Below are 18,989 nucleotides of genomic sequence, written 5' to 3'. Positions count from 1 at the left end.
GCGGACGTTTAAATGTTATTTTATTAAATATCTTCAGTTCAAGGTTTCGTTGTAACAAAGCTATGAAGGGTCTACCGACATTCAGAACAAACACTAGCTAGTTTTTAAATTAATTCTACGTCATCATGCAAAAATTCTGCATCAAATGCCTCCCGTTTCCTGTTCCAAAGGTGATTTCTTATTTTTTAATAATCTAGATTCTACAGATGCTGATGCCAGCCCCAGGAGAGGAGTCAGGATGCCAAGGAGAGGTGGGGCTCGAGCAGCCATACCAAGCTGGGTTTCGGAGACCATTGGTCTCGAAAGACTGCAAAACCAAACTGCGTGGTGAAGTTGTCTGCGTGCTGGCGATGCAGAGTACAGGAAAGGAAAGGGGCCCGGGGCCGGGGCCCGGAGGGGGGCATGCACACCGTGCTCCACCGAGGGACCAAACGTCCATTCGGGGCTTTCCGCTCCTGCCCTGCCCCTTCTCACTGGAGCTTCGCACTGTGAAGGCACTCCAGCGACTCTGGGGCCTGCCCACCTTCCCTGGAAAGGTATTTACGCAGAGGGCCCTGGCCTATGGCCAGTCTGTCCTCAAGCACCTTTCCTTCCTCCTGCCTTCCCTCCCTTTTGTGGCAGTAGAACCCCCTGGGAACAGGAAGGAAAATTGATTTGAGGGGAGCCATGGCCCTGGGCACCTCCTTTTTTGGGGTGCATGCAGGGTAGAGGAAGGTGAAGGCTCATGCAGACTCTCCAGCAGCAATTCTGAGTCTCTGCTGGTCAGTAGAGAGGCCTCTTGAAATAGGGACACCTAGACAAGAGTTAGACAAGCCAACTTGGGGAGAAAACAAGATGGACAGTTCCATTTCTCCCATTCCCACTAGGGTACTCCATAGTGGCCCCAGGCCCAGATGAGGTTTGGAATTGGGGCCATCACCATGAAAAAAAAACAAGACAAAGACTGAAATCAGTACGGAAACAGAACTGCCCAAGGCTACTATAGGGAGAGTGGCAGGCCCCTGGGCCGAGGGTCCTGGCTCTATCCTGGCCAATCACACTAGAACAAGCAAAGCGGCAGCCCCTCCCCCTTTCCAGCTGGTGGGCCCAGGCGCAGGCTTGGTTGTACATCCTATAGAAACGGATGGATGAGGGAAGTACATGTCAGACTAACACCAGGTTTCTGCCTGCTTCCTAGTGGCTAGATTTCTGCAGCACCAAGTCTCCCATCTACATCAAGTGGAACGGTACAGTAAAATCCCAGCCACAAACCCTCTGTCTGGAAGCCACTGCTGTGCTGGGCAGCCTTTGCAATGGCAGCTGCCTGGGGATGATGCCATCTTCCCCCCAGGGAAGGGATAAAGAAGCTCAAGCATTAGCCATCTCATGACCTGTTGCTGCTTTGGCCCTCCTCCTGGGCTCATGAGCAGACTCTGAAGTCCATTCCCAGGACCCAAGGCCGGGCAAGCCACCTCAGGGGCTGCAGAGATCCAGGTGACCCTACCCAGAGTTGCTTCTGTGGCCTTCAGCAGGGTCAGTGTCAAGAGTTCCTGCCTGGCTCCCCCCAGAGTCCATGGGGGTGACAAACCTGGGTTCAATCACTGCCAAGTGGACGAGCCTGCTGCTCAAACTCGCACCCTCTTGCCAGCCTGAGGGGGGGGTTGCAGGTGGTTTTAAAACATGATCAGCGGTATGGATTCCTTTTTTTTTTAAACAGTCTTTTTTTCTTTTTTTTTTTTAAATGTAAAAAACACCTCAGTACAGCAGAGACAGACACGATGGATGGCGGGCGGGCTGCATGCAGGGGCGTGCATTGGTTGCTGCCGCTTTGTAATTTTAATTGTTTTTAAATCTCAAACGAACATGACTGCCGCTGTTGCTCAGGCCCTCCAGAGCCGCTGGCTGCGAAGGTTTGACCTCTGGCTGAGAATCTCCTAACAGCACTGCTGGAACAGGCCATGGGAGTGAAGGATAAGGGTAAATGAGAACTTCTGCCCTCTTTGTATCTGTAAACAAACCTACTGTTCCCAGGGGAGCCAGGGAGATGGGAAACACTGGACCTTCCCCCATTATTTTATTTTATTCATATAACCAGCACCTGCCAGAGCATCTTGCCCACAGGAGACATTTAATAAATGCCTCGACTGGCTGAACTAAGCCTGTGGCTAGAGTAAGGTCCTAGAGGGGATGGTATGACTTTCCTGTCCCAAATGCCCACCCTGACTCCCGGTACCCAGAGCTAACCTGTGGGAGAGCTCACTGCAGCGGGGCAGCAGGGGCCCCAGAGCAGTGGTAGTGCACGTTAAGCCATTTGCCATCACGGCGATGCCAGACTCTGGTCTCCTCAGACTGGCTGGTCCGAGGCCGGCCCTGGCCATCGATGTACTGGGTAAGGCGTATGTAGGCGATACAGGCTGCATCTTCGCCAATGACATGCACGTGGGGGTTCAGGATGGTAGTGTGGATGGGCTTGCTGTTCTTAGACAGTACTGTAGGGAGGAACAAGTGTTAGGTCTGCTGTTCTGGACTGATCTAGCATCCCTCCAGCCTTGCTGTCCAGCACCATCCCTTGGAGCCAGTGCCCCAGCATTTCTCTCAAAGTCTGAGGCTTACTATCTCCATCAGCAGCTGTTGCCACAGCTCAGTCTGTGATAATATCATCTCATCAGCCCCCTTTATCTGAATACAGCAAAACCAAAAACTAACTTGGAATGTAAAAAAACCCACTTGTGACAGGAAGTAAGACAGTTAAAAAGCCATGACTACCAAAGCGCTTGATCCAGGAAGCTCCCAGGGTTCACAGGATCCTTTGGGAAAAAGGCATATGGAGCTGGGTGGACAGGGTACGAGTAAAATGTCGCTTTTAGCCTTTCAGGCTCATGTTTATCAAGGGACAAATCTAATTATGGTTAAAATCTAACAGTGAGAATACACAAGACTTAGAGCTCAAGACTTCAAGCATTTTAGATAATCCAGGGTTTTACCTTTGCACAGCTGGAATACTGGGGACAGGGATGGAAACTGATATGGAGATGGATGAGTGATGGCATCAGAGCAGGGCTGGGCTGAGAAGGTGGGAGGGAGAGAGAAAGTGTTTGTATCAGGAATGGGGCAGGGAAATGGGCATCTAGGCCTGGAATGCCAAGGGATCCTCGAATGCCTTCTCCAAAGAATTCCAGGGAAGGGTCACCCAAAGGACAGTAGAGAGGAGCACAGTGGGTAAGAGGCCTCTAACACATTACAAACGGGCTGTAACAATGGTGCCAGGGGTTTCTTTAGACAAATGTATAACTAAAAAGAGAGATATGGGTCTCAGGCTTAAATGAGGGGCGGATCCAGGAATCTTCTTGCAGAAGAAGGCCAATCACATAATGAGAATGAGAAAGCGTTCGGGCGGACGTACAGTCAAGAACTCTATAGAGTAGGGTTCTTAATCTGGGGCCCAGAGAACCTTCACAAAGGGGTCTGTGGATAGATTTTAAGGAGGCCTGTAAACTTGGATGGGGAAAAAGCTGCATCTTTATTTCAGTATATCTGGTTTCTGTCATCCTGTGTATTTTTATTTTGAACATTTAAAAACATTATTCTTAGAAACAGGGGATTCATAAATTTCACCAGATTGACCACCACAAGGGTCCGTGTCACAAAAGTTAAGAAACCAGTATATCAGAGCAACAGTCCTCAAAAGCTGATCTGGGGTTCCCAAGACCCTTTCAGGGGGTCGGCAAAGTCAAAATTATTTTCATAATGATACAAAGATGTTTTAATTTCAGATGTGGTAAATGATTTTAATAGACAGAACCCATATTAAAGAAAAGCTTTTTGCTTGAGCAGGGATCGGGGTGGGGGGGAATCCTTAATATTTTAAGAGCTCTGAGACCAAAAAGTTCAGGAAGAGCTACTGTAGAGAGGAGGGCCTCTCAATGCTTCAGATGGATGGGTTGTAGAGGATTTCTGTGACGTCTGAATGGGTATGGGTGGGTAACTAGTTTGAACTGATCACAGATCCACTGAAAAAGTATTTAAAATCCAACACTTCTTCACAGCTTTCTGCCTCAAAATTTGGAATTCCTACCCAGTCAGATGCACTTCCCCACATCCCAAACAAGGCTGTGTCCTGTAACCCGCAGTCATCGATACTGCCCCACAACTTGCACTCTCACCTTGGTTTTAAGCTGCCCTACTATAAAGTTTACAGACAGTTACTAGTTTACTTATTTGGTGAAATCAAGGTTCGTCATTTAGCAACACTCGACTGCTGGCAATGCAGAGATCTTGGCCTTGAAGGCAGCACTACCTTCCTGGCAAGTTTACAGCAGTCTTTGGGGAAGGATGGAGATAGAGAAGCAAAAGGTTGGGATAAGCAGAGGGTACAAAAGGGAAGGCGGGCAAAGGGGAAGAGAAGGCAGATGCAATGGTTGGGAGGTGGGGGGGTAGGGACCAGATGGAGGAAAAAGGAAGTGACAGGAGGCAGGTGGGAGGATCTCAGCAGCACGAACCCACTCACGATTCTCAAAGTAAAATTTATGGAAGTCCATCCCCTCCACCAGGTTGCCGAGTGCCTCAGGCTCAAAGGAGGTGAGGCCTGGATCACAGATCTTCCTGTAGAGGAAAGCCAGTCAAATCAAGGTTTTCAGGGACCTCTCTACATCCCTCCCTCCTCATCAACCCCAAACTAGTCATGTGCTAAGAGTAACAGTATTGATATAAATACTGGGACACAATGCCCACAATGCTCTGAATGTCCTTGTGATTTGGCATCTATATTAATCCTGGGCTTTCCCTCCCACCCACCAGGAAGCTTGAAGACCTCCAGAGTTGCTCCCCTGGGCAAGGCTATCCTATGGAGAGCCCAAGAAGTCCCACAGGAACCCCATTCTAGGACAGACACCTTAAGGTTAGATGGACACCTCCTTCTGAAAAGTGAACCATGCAAGAGGATGTATTTCTACTCACGTGTAGGCATCAAAATCTCCGTTGTTGATGGCCTCAATTAGCTGCTCCGTGATTTTAATGATCTCTTGTTTACGAACTGTGGGAGAAAAGCCCTGCAATTCACCTGCATGGGGTTGGGGAGAACCCCAGGAAAACCCTCCCTACTCCTTCATAGAGCCTCTTTGACTCCAGGTAATTATACAGAGCAGACTTTTCCCATCATTCCTTACTCTAACCATCTGTAGACAAAAGGATCCTCCCCACCCCTGATTGAACCCCCCAGAACAGTTGATTGGGTATAGGTCTCTGACTTTTGCCCTGTTCCTATATCAAGAGCCAAACCAAAGCAAATACCCAGCAGATAGATAGGGAAAAGATTCCATTGTCCAACTGGGACATCGGATGCATCACCAATGGTCTTCACAGGCTTATTATCCCAACCTGGCTAGATGAAGTCACCCCAAAAAGGACACCCCCAACACAATCTCCCCTCACTGCAGGGTACTCAATCACCCCTAAAATAGTTCTGGTCCCCTAAGCCAAGGGAACCAAGCCCCCCAGGCTATAAGGATTTCAAAAGGACCAGGCAGGAACAGGAGACACTTGTGGCCCAGTGGAGAAAGAAATGCCAGCCCCCATTCTCTCCAGAGGTAAAAAAGGGTGAAGGGTTTGCCTGTTAGCTGGAAACAGAAGCCAGGGCCCCTGATAGCCCCACACCAGAGAAACAGAAGGAGAAGCCCAACCTGCTCCCAAGCTTCCACCAGCTAGCAAACCAGGCTGAATCCCAGGGGGATCAAGACCGAGCTCTGGATGGCAGGCAGGCGGGTGGGCAGGGCTTTGGCCCAGGGAGGTCCCAGAAGCCGAGGGGCTGAGAGGGGAGCATCCTACACTCCCGGGGCAGCTCACTTACACGGAGCGCCACTGTGAGCGAAAGGCACCACAAGAGAGAGGGAGGGCTCGGATCGAGCACGTGCTAACCCTGATGGGAGCCCCGTCCCGTCCCAGGCCATAAGCCTTTCCTCACAGGAGCGAGCGGCTGCAAGACAAATGCAAGCGTTAGAAAAGCATCCCGCTGCAGTCCAGGATAGAGGTAAGGGGTGGGGGGTGGGGGCAGCACAGCCAGAAACCAAAAACACAGCCCATGAAGGGGCACGGCCAACATACCACAGATGGGGGAGAAAGGGGGCACAGCCAACAGCCACAGCTGGGCAGGCAGAGCCCAAGAGCGCCATCAGCCTTCCAAAAAGACACACGTGCAAGCGCCCTCAGACACGCACCTCCCATGCCCATCCAGCCCCATCAAGACTTTTCTCCCCATAACATCATCTGCTCAGCGGATCTGGCTAGCTCAGGGGGCTGGGCCCAGGGGCTCAGGAAGATGGATGGTGCAAGAGAAGGAGGAGAAAAGGAGGGTGGCCTCTACACCAAAGTATACCCAGCAATTGGGGGAGAGCTCCTCTGGAAAGACCAGCTAGACTGCAACACTGGCCCATGTCTTCCCCACTTCTTCAGCAATATAAACTGCTGCTGCTAACCACCATCCTGCTTGATGATGGAGCCATTTGTCTCCCATCCCATTGCCCTGGCCCATGGCCCAAACGTGGCCATTTCTTCTGTCTTTTTCTATGCTGTGCCCCTCCATAACCCTCTCCTAGGCTTCAGGGGCACTTTCCCTACTTGCCTTTTTCTGATCATGCCAATGCCTCCATACATCTTCCCCCAACCTAGAACCCCACCCCCAGGGCAGAGGCTGTGCTCCAGAACCTGTCTAAGATGTGGCAGCACCACTGGCCTGGCTCCTGTCGGTGGTGTTGCCAGAGACAGCTTCAGTGCAAGGGGAGCCGGGCGACTCTGGAGGGGGTAGGGAGCCGTGCCTCCTTCCAACTTACTGGCTGAGGAGCAGAGAGAAGGCTGGGGCTGCATGCCTGCTGAGGGGGCTGTTCTGTCCCGGGGGCTCCGTCCATCAGACCCCAAGCTGCTGCGATCCCCAGTGCGGAGCTGGGCAGCTAGCCGAGCAGGGGAGGGTAGCCAAAACAGACAGAACAAGGCAGGTGAACACGCAAGCCAGACGGGAACCCCCAGGCCCAAGCTACTGGAGAGCTGGGGCCGCGGTGAAGCCTAAGGCCATCGCTGGGCACTGGCCCACATCCCAAGCCACTGCCTCTGCCCTGAGGCTTCCCAATCTGTAGCCTGTGCTGAGCCTGTGGAGGACCCTGGCATGGAGAGAGGCCAAGGACTACCTCTTTAGCTCAGAGAACTTTTGTAACCATAACTATGAAGACCTTAGAGCTGAGACGCACTGTCTCTGAACTGAATATGGTCACTGTCACTGAACATGGGACACACTACCTCTCAAGAAAAGAGAACCAGCTCTCGAAGCGGGGCAGCAGCATCTAGTGCCAGCTTCTTCCAATCTACCAGTATACTTTGGATACCATTTACACTTCCTCCATCCTAGCCCTCCCATGACCTGGAAGTACTTTTTATATCATGTGGGCTTCAAAGTTCCATCCCCTTTACTGAATGGTTCTTGTAAGCTCCCAGCTCTGCCAATGTCCCTCAGGTTTGGCTTGAGGCGGGAGGATGGTGAAGAGGGGGCAGATGAAAGGAATAAGAACTCCAGGAGTCAGGAACCCATATGCTTTTGTAATTTGCTCCATCACATTTCCTCTATTCCAGCTGAGATGAAACCTATGATTCTAGATTTGGGGTCTCTTGGAGAAAGTGTGGCTTGAGACACATGATTCCTCCAGTTTTTTTTTTAAAACTAGGTCTTTCCCTCCCTCATTCTTTCTAATTGCTCTAACGGCCATTTTCAGACCTCCTTGGCTTTGTGATAGGGAAGGACAAGTTTATGTCCGACTTTTTGACATTCTCAAGGACCAATAATGCCCAGGTTTCTAGAAGACCAGGTCCCTGCCATCCTCAGGCACTATTTCCTGAGACTCATCATTAACAAAAATCTGGCAATTAGAAAGGCTCAGAAAAAACTCCCTCAGGCTTGGGATGAAGGTAAGAAAGGCTCTTGTTCAACCCAGTTGAACCTCTTTCCTCCCCCTCCCCCAAGACTGTGCTTCAAGGAGGCTGAAGGATTCCCTATTTTCCCTTGCAAAGATTCCTTCTCCCATGTATCTTACCTTTGAGATCTTCATCTTCAGTGGTGGTGTTACAGCTTTCTGTGGAGCCCTGCCAGATAAAAAGAGCATGTTACCACCCATTTTGCCCTCAATAGCTAGGAGGATCAGAAAAGAAGAGAGTGGGAGGCCGCTCCAGGAAAAAGAGGAGTGAGCAGTGACTCCCTAAGCCCTCCTGTGAAGCTCCATCCTTGCCCACCTGAGATACAATGGGATGGATGGCCAAGGAGTAATAAGAGCACAAAGGCACCCCTTTCTGAGAACAAAGGACAGCTCCTCCAGGATAGACAGCCCAAAACCCAGGCTGGCTATCTCCATTTCAGCCTAGGCGTCTGCTGGAAGTCAATGAGGGAATAAACCCTCAGCATCTCTTAAGGTACAGGCCACAGAAATGATCTAACCTTGATCCCTCTTCCCCACTGTTCCTAAACTGACCCCAGGCTGAAAAGGAGGCAGGCAGGGCCAGGGTCCACACTCACCTTGATCCCGTCTGTTGCATTGTGTACCACGGTGGTTTGGGGTTCCTGTGAGAGGAGAAGAGGGGAGTTGCCCTCCTGTCTTGAGAGAGGGCTGCAGCTCTTCCCCAGAGGGGCTCTCTCCAGTACCCCCAGGGCAATGTGGTAGCTGCCTGGTGGGAAATCAGTCCCAAAGGACTAAGCCCTCCAATTCAATCTCAGCTGAAGGACCCTGGCCAAGGTGGGTTTTCAGATGGGAATGGATACTGGTGTCTAACTCTAAAGAGCTAAAGGGAGTTGAGAGGTCATTATAGATCTGGAACTGGGAGGGACACCTGCCTCATTCTACAGATGGGGAAACTGAGGCCCAGGGAAGCTGTGACATGCCAGTGTCACAGCTAGTAGGTTTCTGAGGCTGGCTTTGAATCCAAGGCCTTCCCGTCACTAAGTCCAATGCTATATTCATTGTACCATGCTTTCTCTCCATATAGATGAGAGAAGTAGCAGGAATGAGAGGTTCTGTCTTGATTTTTTTTACTTCTTTTTTTTTCTCCTTGAAAGATACTCGATCTTCAGAAACCAATAGGAAGCAGGTACCATAGTAGCCATGAAGTTGGAGTCATAGCTAGGTAATGATGTGGGCTAAGCTCCCCAAGGAATACTGAGGAGACAGAGACCAGAGGCTCAAAGGACCCTGAAGGTCATCTCCAGACCCACAAATAAAGAGGCTGGGGCTCAGAAACATCAAGAGATCTCTCCGCCCAAATCACTACCGGTAGGTAAGAGGGCAGAGCCTTCAAACTCAGGTCGCTGAATCCAAATCCATTGTTCTTTTGACTACCCTGCACTGGGAAGACAAGGCTGAAGCAGGAGGCACAGAAGGGGGTGGAAGGTGGGGAGAGACGAAGAGTGCTAAGTTACACCTGGGACCTTCGTGCTTCTCCCAAAGCTTGTCCCTGTCAGAGTATCCAAGCAAGAGGAGAAAGGGCCTGCTACAACCTCTCTTGGTAGTGCTGGCCATGAGAGCACAATTCACCCTTCAGAAAGAGACTTAAAGGAATTCTGCTGGCTGGGGTTTCCCTAGGAACTCATATAAGCTCCTATCATAGATCTATAGCTGGAAGGGTCTTTAAGGAGCCAGCTGGTCCAATCCTCTCATTTTTACAGATGGGAAGTCTGAGAACCAATGAGATTAAGTGATTTGCCCAAGGCAACACAGGCAGCCAGGTTCAAATCTGACCTCAGACACTTAGCTGTATGACCTTGGGCAAGTCATTTAACTCCTTAGTCTCAGTTTCCTCATTTGTAAAATGGGTATAACAATCAGACCCCCTCGATCACTGGGCTGTTATGAGGATCAAATGAGAAAACATATCCAAAGTGTCTTCCAAACCATCAGGGCTGGACTTTATCCAGTAGCTCCTGTAAGTGGTGGAGCTAGGATTTGAAATCAAGTCCTTTTAAGTTCACAGCAGGCTGGCAAGACCGAGTCTTCCTTTCCAGGGAGCCCAAGCCTGGCGGGCTCCATCATTCAGAGCTCAAGATCAGCTCAGACACGGTATCTTTGACCACACTAACTTCCTATCCCACCTTGACAGTGACACCCCTCACAGCCCTGCCCTCATGTGAAGAGGGATATAGCTTCACCTCCATCTCCCTTCCCCAAGAGGAGCTGTAGCAGCAGCAGCAGTGGAGGGGTTGGGAAGCAGCAGCCATGGTGGGATCACAAAGAGGGAGGAAGGTCAAGTGGGGTCAGAGGTGGCCCATGAAAGGAAAGGGGCACAATGGTGCAAGAAGCTGCTTGCTCTATGTGGGGGGATGAAAAAGCCAAGAGAGGGGAGGAAGGGGAAGAGGCAGTCCCTGTGGGAGAGGGAGGAGTGGAGGGGAGGCAGGCAGAGGCGAGCGGAGGTGGAGAAGCTGGAGTCAGGAGGTACCATGGCCGTCTGCAATGGCGCAGGCTCTTGGACTGGGCTTACGAGACTGTTTTTGTTGTTGCTCTGTAGTTGAGACAAGAAAACAGATGGTTTAGTCCCCCCAGAGTTAACAGAGTAGCCCAGGTTCTTGTCCCAGCCCTCCCTTCACCCCTGGCCCCGGCCCCATTGGAGCTGGGCCTGAGGCAGCCTCCACACTGTGTACATGGCAGTGATGGCTGTGGAGATGGGGGAGAGGAGCAGACGAGAGGCCAGGTGGCCCCTGATGTCAGGGAGGGACATCTGGGAGCAGCCCAGAGGATCCCAGTGCCAAGGGAATCTCTGGAAATGAGCAGCTTACAGTCTGCACTTCAAGCTCCTCTCCAACATTTCCTGCTGCTACCAGGTCCTAGCCTTTCTCACACATCAAGGAAACTCAGGATTCTTTTCATTTCACAGAGGCTAAGAAGGCTTTTTATTCTGGGTCATAAAGAAATAAAACCATGGCCAGAATCTGAGCACTGTCTTGGGGCCCACTTCTCTTTTACCTCCTGATAGCTAAATTAGTCACCCTACAACATCATACAATAAAGCTCAATGAAAAAGGAGATCTGGATTTTGAGGCCTATTGTTCCTGCAAGAGGGGAGGGAGAGTGAATCCCAGAGGCACAAGTATGCCTCTGTGCCCTGATTTTACTAATGGTTACCAATTCTTGTCCTGGGTCCTAGGTTCATAGCCTATCTGTTGACTCAGAGTGACAAGATAGAGCTGTACTGTTCCACTCTCTGCTTGGTAAATGCTAGAACAAATAAGACTACTGAGAATGAAAGGAAACTACCAGGAACAGTTAGCTACATTCTGTAAGCAGAATTCCAGGGCTACAGCAGGTGAGTGCAAATAGGCTGACTGTATATCTAGTAGCTAGGACAGCTGTAGTTATGACTCTCTCTAGCTACAAAGTATGAGTGTCCATCCACTGCATGGCAAATAGGAAGCTTCCTAACAGGAAGATACACTACGTTGCATATCCATGGGCCAAGGATGGACCTCTCTCTTCCAAGACCATGGCCAATTCTGCAGTGGGAAGTAACGGTCTAATCTCCCTTCCCCATGATTGCCTGACATTTAGAGCCAAGAGGACAGTCACATCCAGGCATCTCTCAATACTGCTCAGAGTCCACAACCTCAATCTCTGTGCAACCATATTCCTCAATAGGCTTCCAGTCTCAGCATAGGAACAGCCTAGAAATGAAGTAGAATCTTTGATGCTACATACTCAGTGGCTGGTGGAAAGTAGGCATCTATAACCAGACCACACTTCCTACACCTCCATAGTTCTCTATGATTATGTTTGGAGAGACCGTCTAGGTCCTCTCTGTGAGGTTCCTTGTACCTGATCCAAAGCCAACAGAGGAACATTATAGGAATGTATAATGATTAGTGATTGTGTCAACAAAGGGAACTCCAGCAGCAAGAACTTCCTCTGCCAACCACTGACTGACTTGAAATCATAGATTTAGAGATGGAAGGGACCTTTAAGGTCATCTTGCCTAACAACCTTTCAGATGAGGAAACTGAGGCCCAGAGAAGTTAAGTGACCCAACACCATGCAGAGAGTATGTGGCAAAGACTGGCTTTGAATCTGAACTCTACCCTTAGATGGCTTTCCATCCCAAGTTCAAGGAAAGGGATGGCACTCAAGACTTGGTACCACAGAAGTAAGAGACTATGTGTTGGAGTCCCTATGAATGAAGGAAGATGAGACCTCAGAGGAGGTACCAGGGATCCTGGACCTCCATTTCATGACAGTCCCTGCTCCACAGCTCCCCCTACCTGCAGTCGGCAGAGAACAAAGTTTTCTCAGTCCCGCTGCCAGAGCTGAAATCTTTAGATCTGTCACAAGGTTCTTGGGATAGCCTGTCCCCTCATCTCTGTGCCCCTCTCAATATTCTCCCTGTAGGGTTGGGCTAAGGGCAAAACCTGCTCCAGTGAATGGCGAGTCATTGTTCCCTTAGGGCCAGGAAGCAGTATCAATAACTTCCTCCTGCATCCTGAGCCAGAAATAAGAGGAATGGGATTTGCATCCTGACTTCTTGTTTTAGTGTCTGCATCTGCATAAGTTCATGGTGCCCTTGTCTCATTGGTTCCCATGGAAAGAAAAAGTATATTCTAGGGAAAGGTTCCTTGCTCTGCCAGGCTTCATCCTACTGGGAAGAGACAGGAAAGACCAAATCCTAGCTATGGTTGGAGAATAAGCATTCACGAAAGGCCAAAAAAGCCAAGAGATCTGAGAACAACCAAGTGCCTAACTGTGTTCCTCTGAATCTCAGACCAGTATATGGAGGCTGCCATATTGTGAATCCCATTTCAGGAAGGGGCTGCCTATGTCGCTGGCCAGGATAAACAAAAACAAAGACAAAAACTTCTCCTTTCCGAAAGAGAGTGAGTTTCCTCTCCCTGTGCCTGGAAATCTGCACCAACCCACTGCATACCAAAGCCACCTCCTGCCCTGGGCTGCAGGGTACAGCCCAACCCCCATGGCAGGGGGTGCCACACCACATTTCAGGGCTCGCTTTCCAGGCCATTGGGGCTACAGGGAGGTGAGAATGTCCCTGTGCGATGGCTCCCGCCCAGGAGGACAGGCCACACCTGCCTGCCTGTGACAGATGTGGTGATAATGAGCACAAGCAGACGTGCATGGTATGAGGATGAGTATGCATGGCTGGCGGGCAGGCAGCAGCACGGGGTGGGCAGATGGGTGGGCAGGCCGGGCTCACCATCAGGTGCACGCTGGAACTCGACTTCCTTTTCTGGACACACCACAGCGAAAGGGAAAGAGAAAGGGAGAGAGGAGGTGAGATGAGAAGCGCAGAAAGGCCTTGGATTAGTGCACTAGAGCAGCGGCTCTGTACCAGGGCAGAGAACAGGGGGAAAGAGACAGAAGTGGCAGGATTAAGAAAGCACCTGGATGTACACACACACACACACACACACACGCACACACACACACGGTAAAGAAACAGCCTGGAGGATGTAGACACATCCAATCATACCCTATATGACACTCTGTAAACTGAAGGCACTTTCCCCTGCCTCTCAAGACACATTTTATGTGTGTGTGTGTGTGTGTGTGTGTGTGTGTGTACACATACATACACACAAATATGTATATGTATATATAATTTATTGCCTTTGTCAACCCTGTGTTCCAACCAGACTGGCCACTGTGTGCTGTTCTTGCGTGACATCCCACCTCTGTGACTCGCACAAGGCTGTTTCTCTCATTGACCAGAACATTCTCCTTGAATCCATAATTCCTTTCAAGCCTCAACTCAAATGCCATCTTCTACTTAAGGCTTAACCTGACTGGTGCCTTTTCCATCTGCTATTTGCTAGCACCCCTCCCAGAAATTATTTTGTATTTACTTATTTTTTTTCAAGCTCACCATTCTCTCTATCCCTTTCCCAAAAAAAACATAAGTTCCTTAAGGTCAGGGAGTTTTTCTTTTTCTTTTTTTTTGGTGTTTGCATTCTTAGCTCCTAGCATACTGCTTTATAAAGTATACAGTAGGTGCTTCATAAATGCTTACTGGAAAAAAAAGAAGTAATATGTGAACCACTGTTACTATTCTCAGCTCTCCTCCTACACTGGTGGTTGTGGCTAAAGTCTCTTGTCTCCCTGCTGTGAAGAAAGGACCGTGGGCAGAAACTCTGAGCCCTCCCCTCGAACCAGGGACTTCTTCACCACACCTTTAGAGTGACATGACCACGGACACCCATTCAGGCTTCTGACTCCTGCCAAGGGAGAACCTCTGAGAAGAGAGGCTTACAAATCCAAAACGCTGGGGCGTCTGCCATCATCTCAGAAGACTGGGTTTTTAAGAACAGATTTGCAAGTTCCTCTGTGTTAGCAGGTACTCCCGTGACACACAGCGCAACCTTATCTGCATCTTCTCTTGTCCTCACCTAACCATGTCTTCCCATAAATTGTTCACAGAGAGTCTGCACAGCATTAACAGAGGCCTTCTTCTAGATCTTAGGGGCATCATTCCATCCATCACTGCCCTCACCATGTGACTAGTCCACTTTTTTCTGATTACAACCCTGTTCTGATAGTACCTTTTTATACTGTCTCTCTGGCATATTTCTTTATCTGAAATATGTTACAGCCTTTTTAATTAATCACTAAATATGTATCAAGGGCCTACTATGTGTGAGGCCCTACGTGCTGAGCAATAAGCATAAAAAGACAAAAAATAAGATAGTCTCTGCCCTCTCACTGAGCTCTATGATATGACCCACAAGCTGGAATTCTTCCATGAATTCTGTGTTCTGTACAGCATCCCTAGAAGACTATTGCTATTACAAAGATGGGCCTTTGTTTCAGGGAGAAGATGGCGTCATCAAAAGCACAATTTCCCAAAGGCAATCCATCCTGCTTGGCTCCCAGTTCAATTGAGTCCCAGTTCCAATGCTCATCCACAGTGCCAATCACCTAAAGATATACATACTGACAGATGCATGCTAAATGCCTGTACACCTATCCATAAAGTATAATTGAGACAAGACATAATCTTCATCCACTTTGATTTTTTCCATGTGTATAGTTTGAGCTCTTCTGAGTGATTATAGAAGGCTCTGCAATGTTCTAGAGTTTGCTATGATCAGCACCTAGCAACGGGCCCATCTGAAAGATCTTACCATCTATATGGAATCCTGCTCCAATTTAGACTCCATGAAGGATGTCCATTGAGAAAGAGTAAAAAAACTGATCAGTTTTATGCCTCATAATAATCAAGGGGGTCACAAAGTTCTCTTTTTAACTATCTCTTCAGGAATTTTGTATAATTTTAAAATATACATGGGAGACACTTTGAAAAAATGTAGCCTCTTGTAAAATGTCATTTGTGAAAATCTTTATATCAAGAATGCCCTTAATATGTGTGTGAATTTTTCTCATTACGATTTCAGAATCTATTTCCATTCATCATCTGTTTATTGGCCCCATTCCAGCTTCACCTATAAGTACTCTGAAGAGGGTCTCATATATTTGGATCCTCACTATTGTTTTGCCTGCCTTTGCTTCTCAAGTATTTAATGAAGTGATACTCCTCAGAATCTTCCATCCTCATCCTTCCCTTAAGAATTTATAAATGTTTATATTCTCAACTTTTGTTGCCTTTGGATGATCTCTCTCTCTCTCTCTCTCTCTCTCTCTCTGCTAGGCAAGATCAAATGTTTGCTGACTGAAGTGGTTTGTAGGCTCTGTAAGTCTCCTCGCTGTGACAAATGACTTAACATTGGTTAAGCCTCCTTAAGGAAACAGTGACAGTCTGTGTTGATGTTTGGGTTTTAAAATCCATTTCCCATTTTTTGGCATCAACAGCTTATTGAAAACGGTCCAGTTGGAGCTGTGTACAATCATATGCCATATCTTCTCATTCCTTCTAATTTGGTGTGGATTTTTATCTTGTACTAACAAGCCAAGGACTTGACTCTACCATTCATTCAGAAATGACACCCATATTGGTAACCAGCTGATGCCCATCTACAAGAAGAAAACCAATTTCATTTTTTGTGATGTAACTTTGTTTTCACCATTTTCCAGCAGTTCCTGACTCTATGCTTGAAGAAAAATATTCCCGCTATAAAGGCTTAATACTTCTGTATAACAATTGCTGACATTTATAGAAGTGCTTTGGGATTTGCTAAGCCATTTACAAACCTCATGTCATCCAAGCTTCCTAATAATCCTAAGATTTAGCAATTAAATACAACTATTATCTTCATTTTGCAGATGAGGAAACTGAGGTTTGGAAAGGCTAGATAACTTGTCCATGGTCACACAATTCATGAGGCCTGGAGTTAGGATGTGAGCCAGGTCTTTATGACTCCAACACTGTATCCACCAGGATATGATGCCTCTTTATACAGAGGTAGAATTTACACATCTTCAGTCTCTTTCTCTCACTCCAGAACCACGTTTTACAGTACATTTTTTTTTTTACTGTCCCTCTTTATGTTCACTTTTGCATTGAACTCATCAAATATTACCCAGTGTTTATGCTGATTTTATTTGGGTCTAATCATAGAATTTCTTCATTTGCTCATTCTTGGCGATGGTGCATAGACTGCCATTGTCTTGCCTTTTGGCAAATACTTATATCATTGAGCGCTAAAAATGAGGTGACCACGTATTCCTTTAATTGATGGTTCCTATTCCCTACAATCCTTCATTCAAGTCAACTCACAGTCAACTCTTTTGTTTGCCTAGCCAAGAACAGCCTGAAAACTATCCTATTCATCTGCAACTTCCTTTCCTTTTCTGGTTTCCCTTAGAACAAGAACATCAAAATTGATATATTTGGTTCTTCCAGCTGTTTGTCTCACCTTGAGTCTGAGTCACCTGACTGTCCTCATATAATCATTCTGGGTGCAGATGGTTCACTAACTTGACTAAATGGTAAATGTCTTGAAGGTAAGGCTAGACCTCATGCTTCTTTTGTGATTCTGTACAGAGCCCCACTGTTAAGTGCTCAATAATTCTGTAGCAACTCACTTTATCTAGTATCTCTGCCAAGGGAATGAAGCTCAAAACTCTCCCTCTAACTAAGACCTATCCTCCCCACTGTCCATCTGTGGCTCCTTCTCTGTCTCTCCCATTTTCTACCTAGTGTCTGCTCCTATCCTGATACATCCAAAGGGTAGGCTCTAGTTCTAAACTCTTCCTTTCCTGGGGTAGGTGTACACAGAAGCAGCCATGCATGTATAGAATTAGAGCAGAGAAAAAGAATAAGAAAGAAGAAGAGGTACACGTTCATATCTCAGATGCAGACACACAGACAGGTCCTAGGGGGAAAAGTCCAGTTCAAACATTTTATACACTTCGGCAGTTTTGTGGGTTCAATTTCTCTACAGCAGTCATTGCTATAGTCCAAGAGAGCACCAATTTCCGCACGAAGTCATACCGCTGGAATCTTTTACTTTCTGACTGTTCTCTCTCCACTACTCACCTCAACTGAGAGTCCATCAATATATAAAGTTGGTCTTTCCTTTCTCTGACCCTGATGAGACCCCTTGTTGGTCTCTGGACTCCTCCAGGACCAACTCTACTTTCCTTTTCTTGGTTCTGCATAGAAAATTGACTCACCCCAAGAAGAAGGGGGAAAAAAATCAAACAGCCACAAATCTGTCTCTGCTATTTTATGCAACACCTAATCACACTGAGAAAATTAAAGATATTAACCAAGTAATCTAAAAAAAAAAAAAAAACCAGAGGGGAAACTCCTAAAGGAGAAGACAATATCACAGAGGAGGTGGGGTTCAGTTTTTAGGCTCTCCCAAGTGACACCATTTTGGATGAGTGGCCTCCGAGTCTCTTAGAGGAGAAACATCATTTCCTTTCTTTCCCTCTGCCCATCAGACTCTGCAACCTTAAGACAGAAAAGATTTAGAAGGAAAATAGCCAGGCCTGGGATCCTAGGAAGAGAGGGGAACAAGATGGCAGAAGTCCCTGGACTTCAGTCAGAGTGGGAGTCTCTGGCCCGAGGAGTGGATGAGAAACCTACCTTCACACCTCCATCGGACTTCTTGTTCAATAGGCTTTTGGCAGCTGTGAAGGCAAAACAGAAAATCAGGATTCCTGCAGCATGAATCTCCTCTCTCACTCACTCCCTCTCTCTCCAATCTGAATTCCTGGTAGGACACAGAGACCAAAAGAGCTTTGGGCCTGTCAGAGGTATAGCTTCAGCCAAGCCCTCTGACATCCTTCTGGTCCTCAGAACCTCCAGAGTACAACTGCCCCATGGAAGAATGTCCATCTTAGTCCTCTTTGTTAGAGGACAGGCAGCAGCAGAGCTCACTGGGTATCAGGATCTGGGACCTGCTGAGTCCCAAATCTCACCTTGGGACATACCTCTGTTGCCTTATAGTAGGAAATGCTCCATCTCTGGGGAGAAACCATCATTCAGAAAAGGCCCCAACCACCAAGGGTGACACTGTTAATGTGGAACAATCTCTCCAATGACATCTAACCCAGATCCTTGGGAGCCAAGCAGCTGAGGTGAAGGGGCCCAAAGACACCCAATCTCCCTAGGTTCTACTGAGAAACAGGATTGCTCTGCTCCAAGGTACAAGACTTCTAAGGCTTCGTCAAGGGATAAAGAGATTCACACTGCACAAAGGAGAACAAACATGAAGACATACGGACAGACCCTGACAGAGCCCAGCCTACAGGAGGAAATACGCAGATTGTCACAAAGCGGGCTTAAGCCTCCAGGAGGCAGGAATGTATACACTTGATTTAAGAGGAGCCCAGTGCACTCAACCATCTCCCCAGGGGTTTGCTGCCTTGCTTCACAAGAGAGGCAGACCTAGGAGAAAGAGTAGATCTCAGAGAGGTTTCAGGTGGGACAGAGCTGCTGTGAGTCCTTGTGTTGGAAGACCTGAGGAAGGTGGCTGGCTGAGAAGGCTGGGTGGAGGAGACAGAAAAATGGGCAGATGCAGAATTCCAGAGGAAAAGACCAGCTCTCACCATCAGTGCTGTTCCCTCAGGATGGGACATGGCCCTCCTGCC

The 18,989-nt window shown here is 48.1% G+C and overlaps 1 protein-coding gene and 1 long non-coding RNA gene across 34 annotated transcripts in view; one reads left to right on the top strand and one right to left on the bottom strand.

Moving 5' to 3' along the window:
- Positions 1 to 3: 3 nt before the first annotated feature.
- CAMK2G (calcium/calmodulin dependent protein kinase II gamma) overlaps positions 4 to 18,989 on the bottom strand; it is a 60,072-nt gene continuing 41,086 nt past the window's right edge. For 3 of the 33 annotated variants that reach the window (XM_072628153.1, XM_072628157.1, XM_072628155.1), the window contains 11 exons: positions 17,983 to 18,026; positions 10,438 to 10,500; positions 8,528 to 8,572; positions 8,052 to 8,100; positions 6,804 to 6,920; positions 5,825 to 5,950; positions 4,936 to 5,011; positions 4,487 to 4,581; positions 2,964 to 3,044; positions 2,224 to 2,468; positions 4 to 1,925 (listed from right to left, as the gene is read on the bottom strand). In XM_072628153.1, coding sequence (XP_072484254.1) covers positions 2,236 to 2,468; positions 2,964 to 3,044; positions 4,487 to 4,581; positions 4,936 to 5,011; positions 5,825 to 5,950; positions 6,804 to 6,920; positions 8,052 to 8,100; positions 8,528 to 8,572; positions 10,438 to 10,500; positions 17,983 to 18,026 — 929 coding nt within the window. In that variant the 3' untranslated portion in view covers positions 4 to 1,925; positions 2,224 to 2,235. Of the gene's footprint in view, positions 1,926 to 2,223; positions 2,469 to 2,963; positions 3,045 to 4,478; positions 4,582 to 4,935; positions 5,012 to 5,824; positions 5,951 to 6,803; positions 6,921 to 8,051; positions 8,101 to 8,527; positions 8,573 to 10,437; positions 10,501 to 17,982; positions 18,027 to 18,989 lie in introns of all 33 variants that reach the window. The other 30 variants (XM_072628156.1, XM_072628160.1, XM_072628158.1 and 27 more) reach the window with 22 other exon arrangements.
- LOC140517178 (uncharacterized) lies at positions 1,867 to 18,029 on the top strand. Its single transcript, XR_011971503.1, has 3 exons — positions 1,867 to 1,956; positions 4,777 to 9,278; positions 14,050 to 18,029. It is a non-coding gene; the product is annotated as an uncharacterized lncRNA (long non-coding RNA).

This window comes from Notamacropus eugenii, chromosome 1 (genome assembly GCF_028372415.1).
Source record: "Notamacropus eugenii isolate mMacEug1 chromosome 1, mMacEug1.pri_v2, whole genome shotgun sequence".
Taxonomy (NCBI): domain Eukaryota; kingdom Metazoa; phylum Chordata; class Mammalia; order Diprotodontia; family Macropodidae; genus Notamacropus; species Notamacropus eugenii.
Note: the sequence above shows the minus strand (reverse complement) of the source record. Positions and strands in the feature narration are given on the sequence as shown.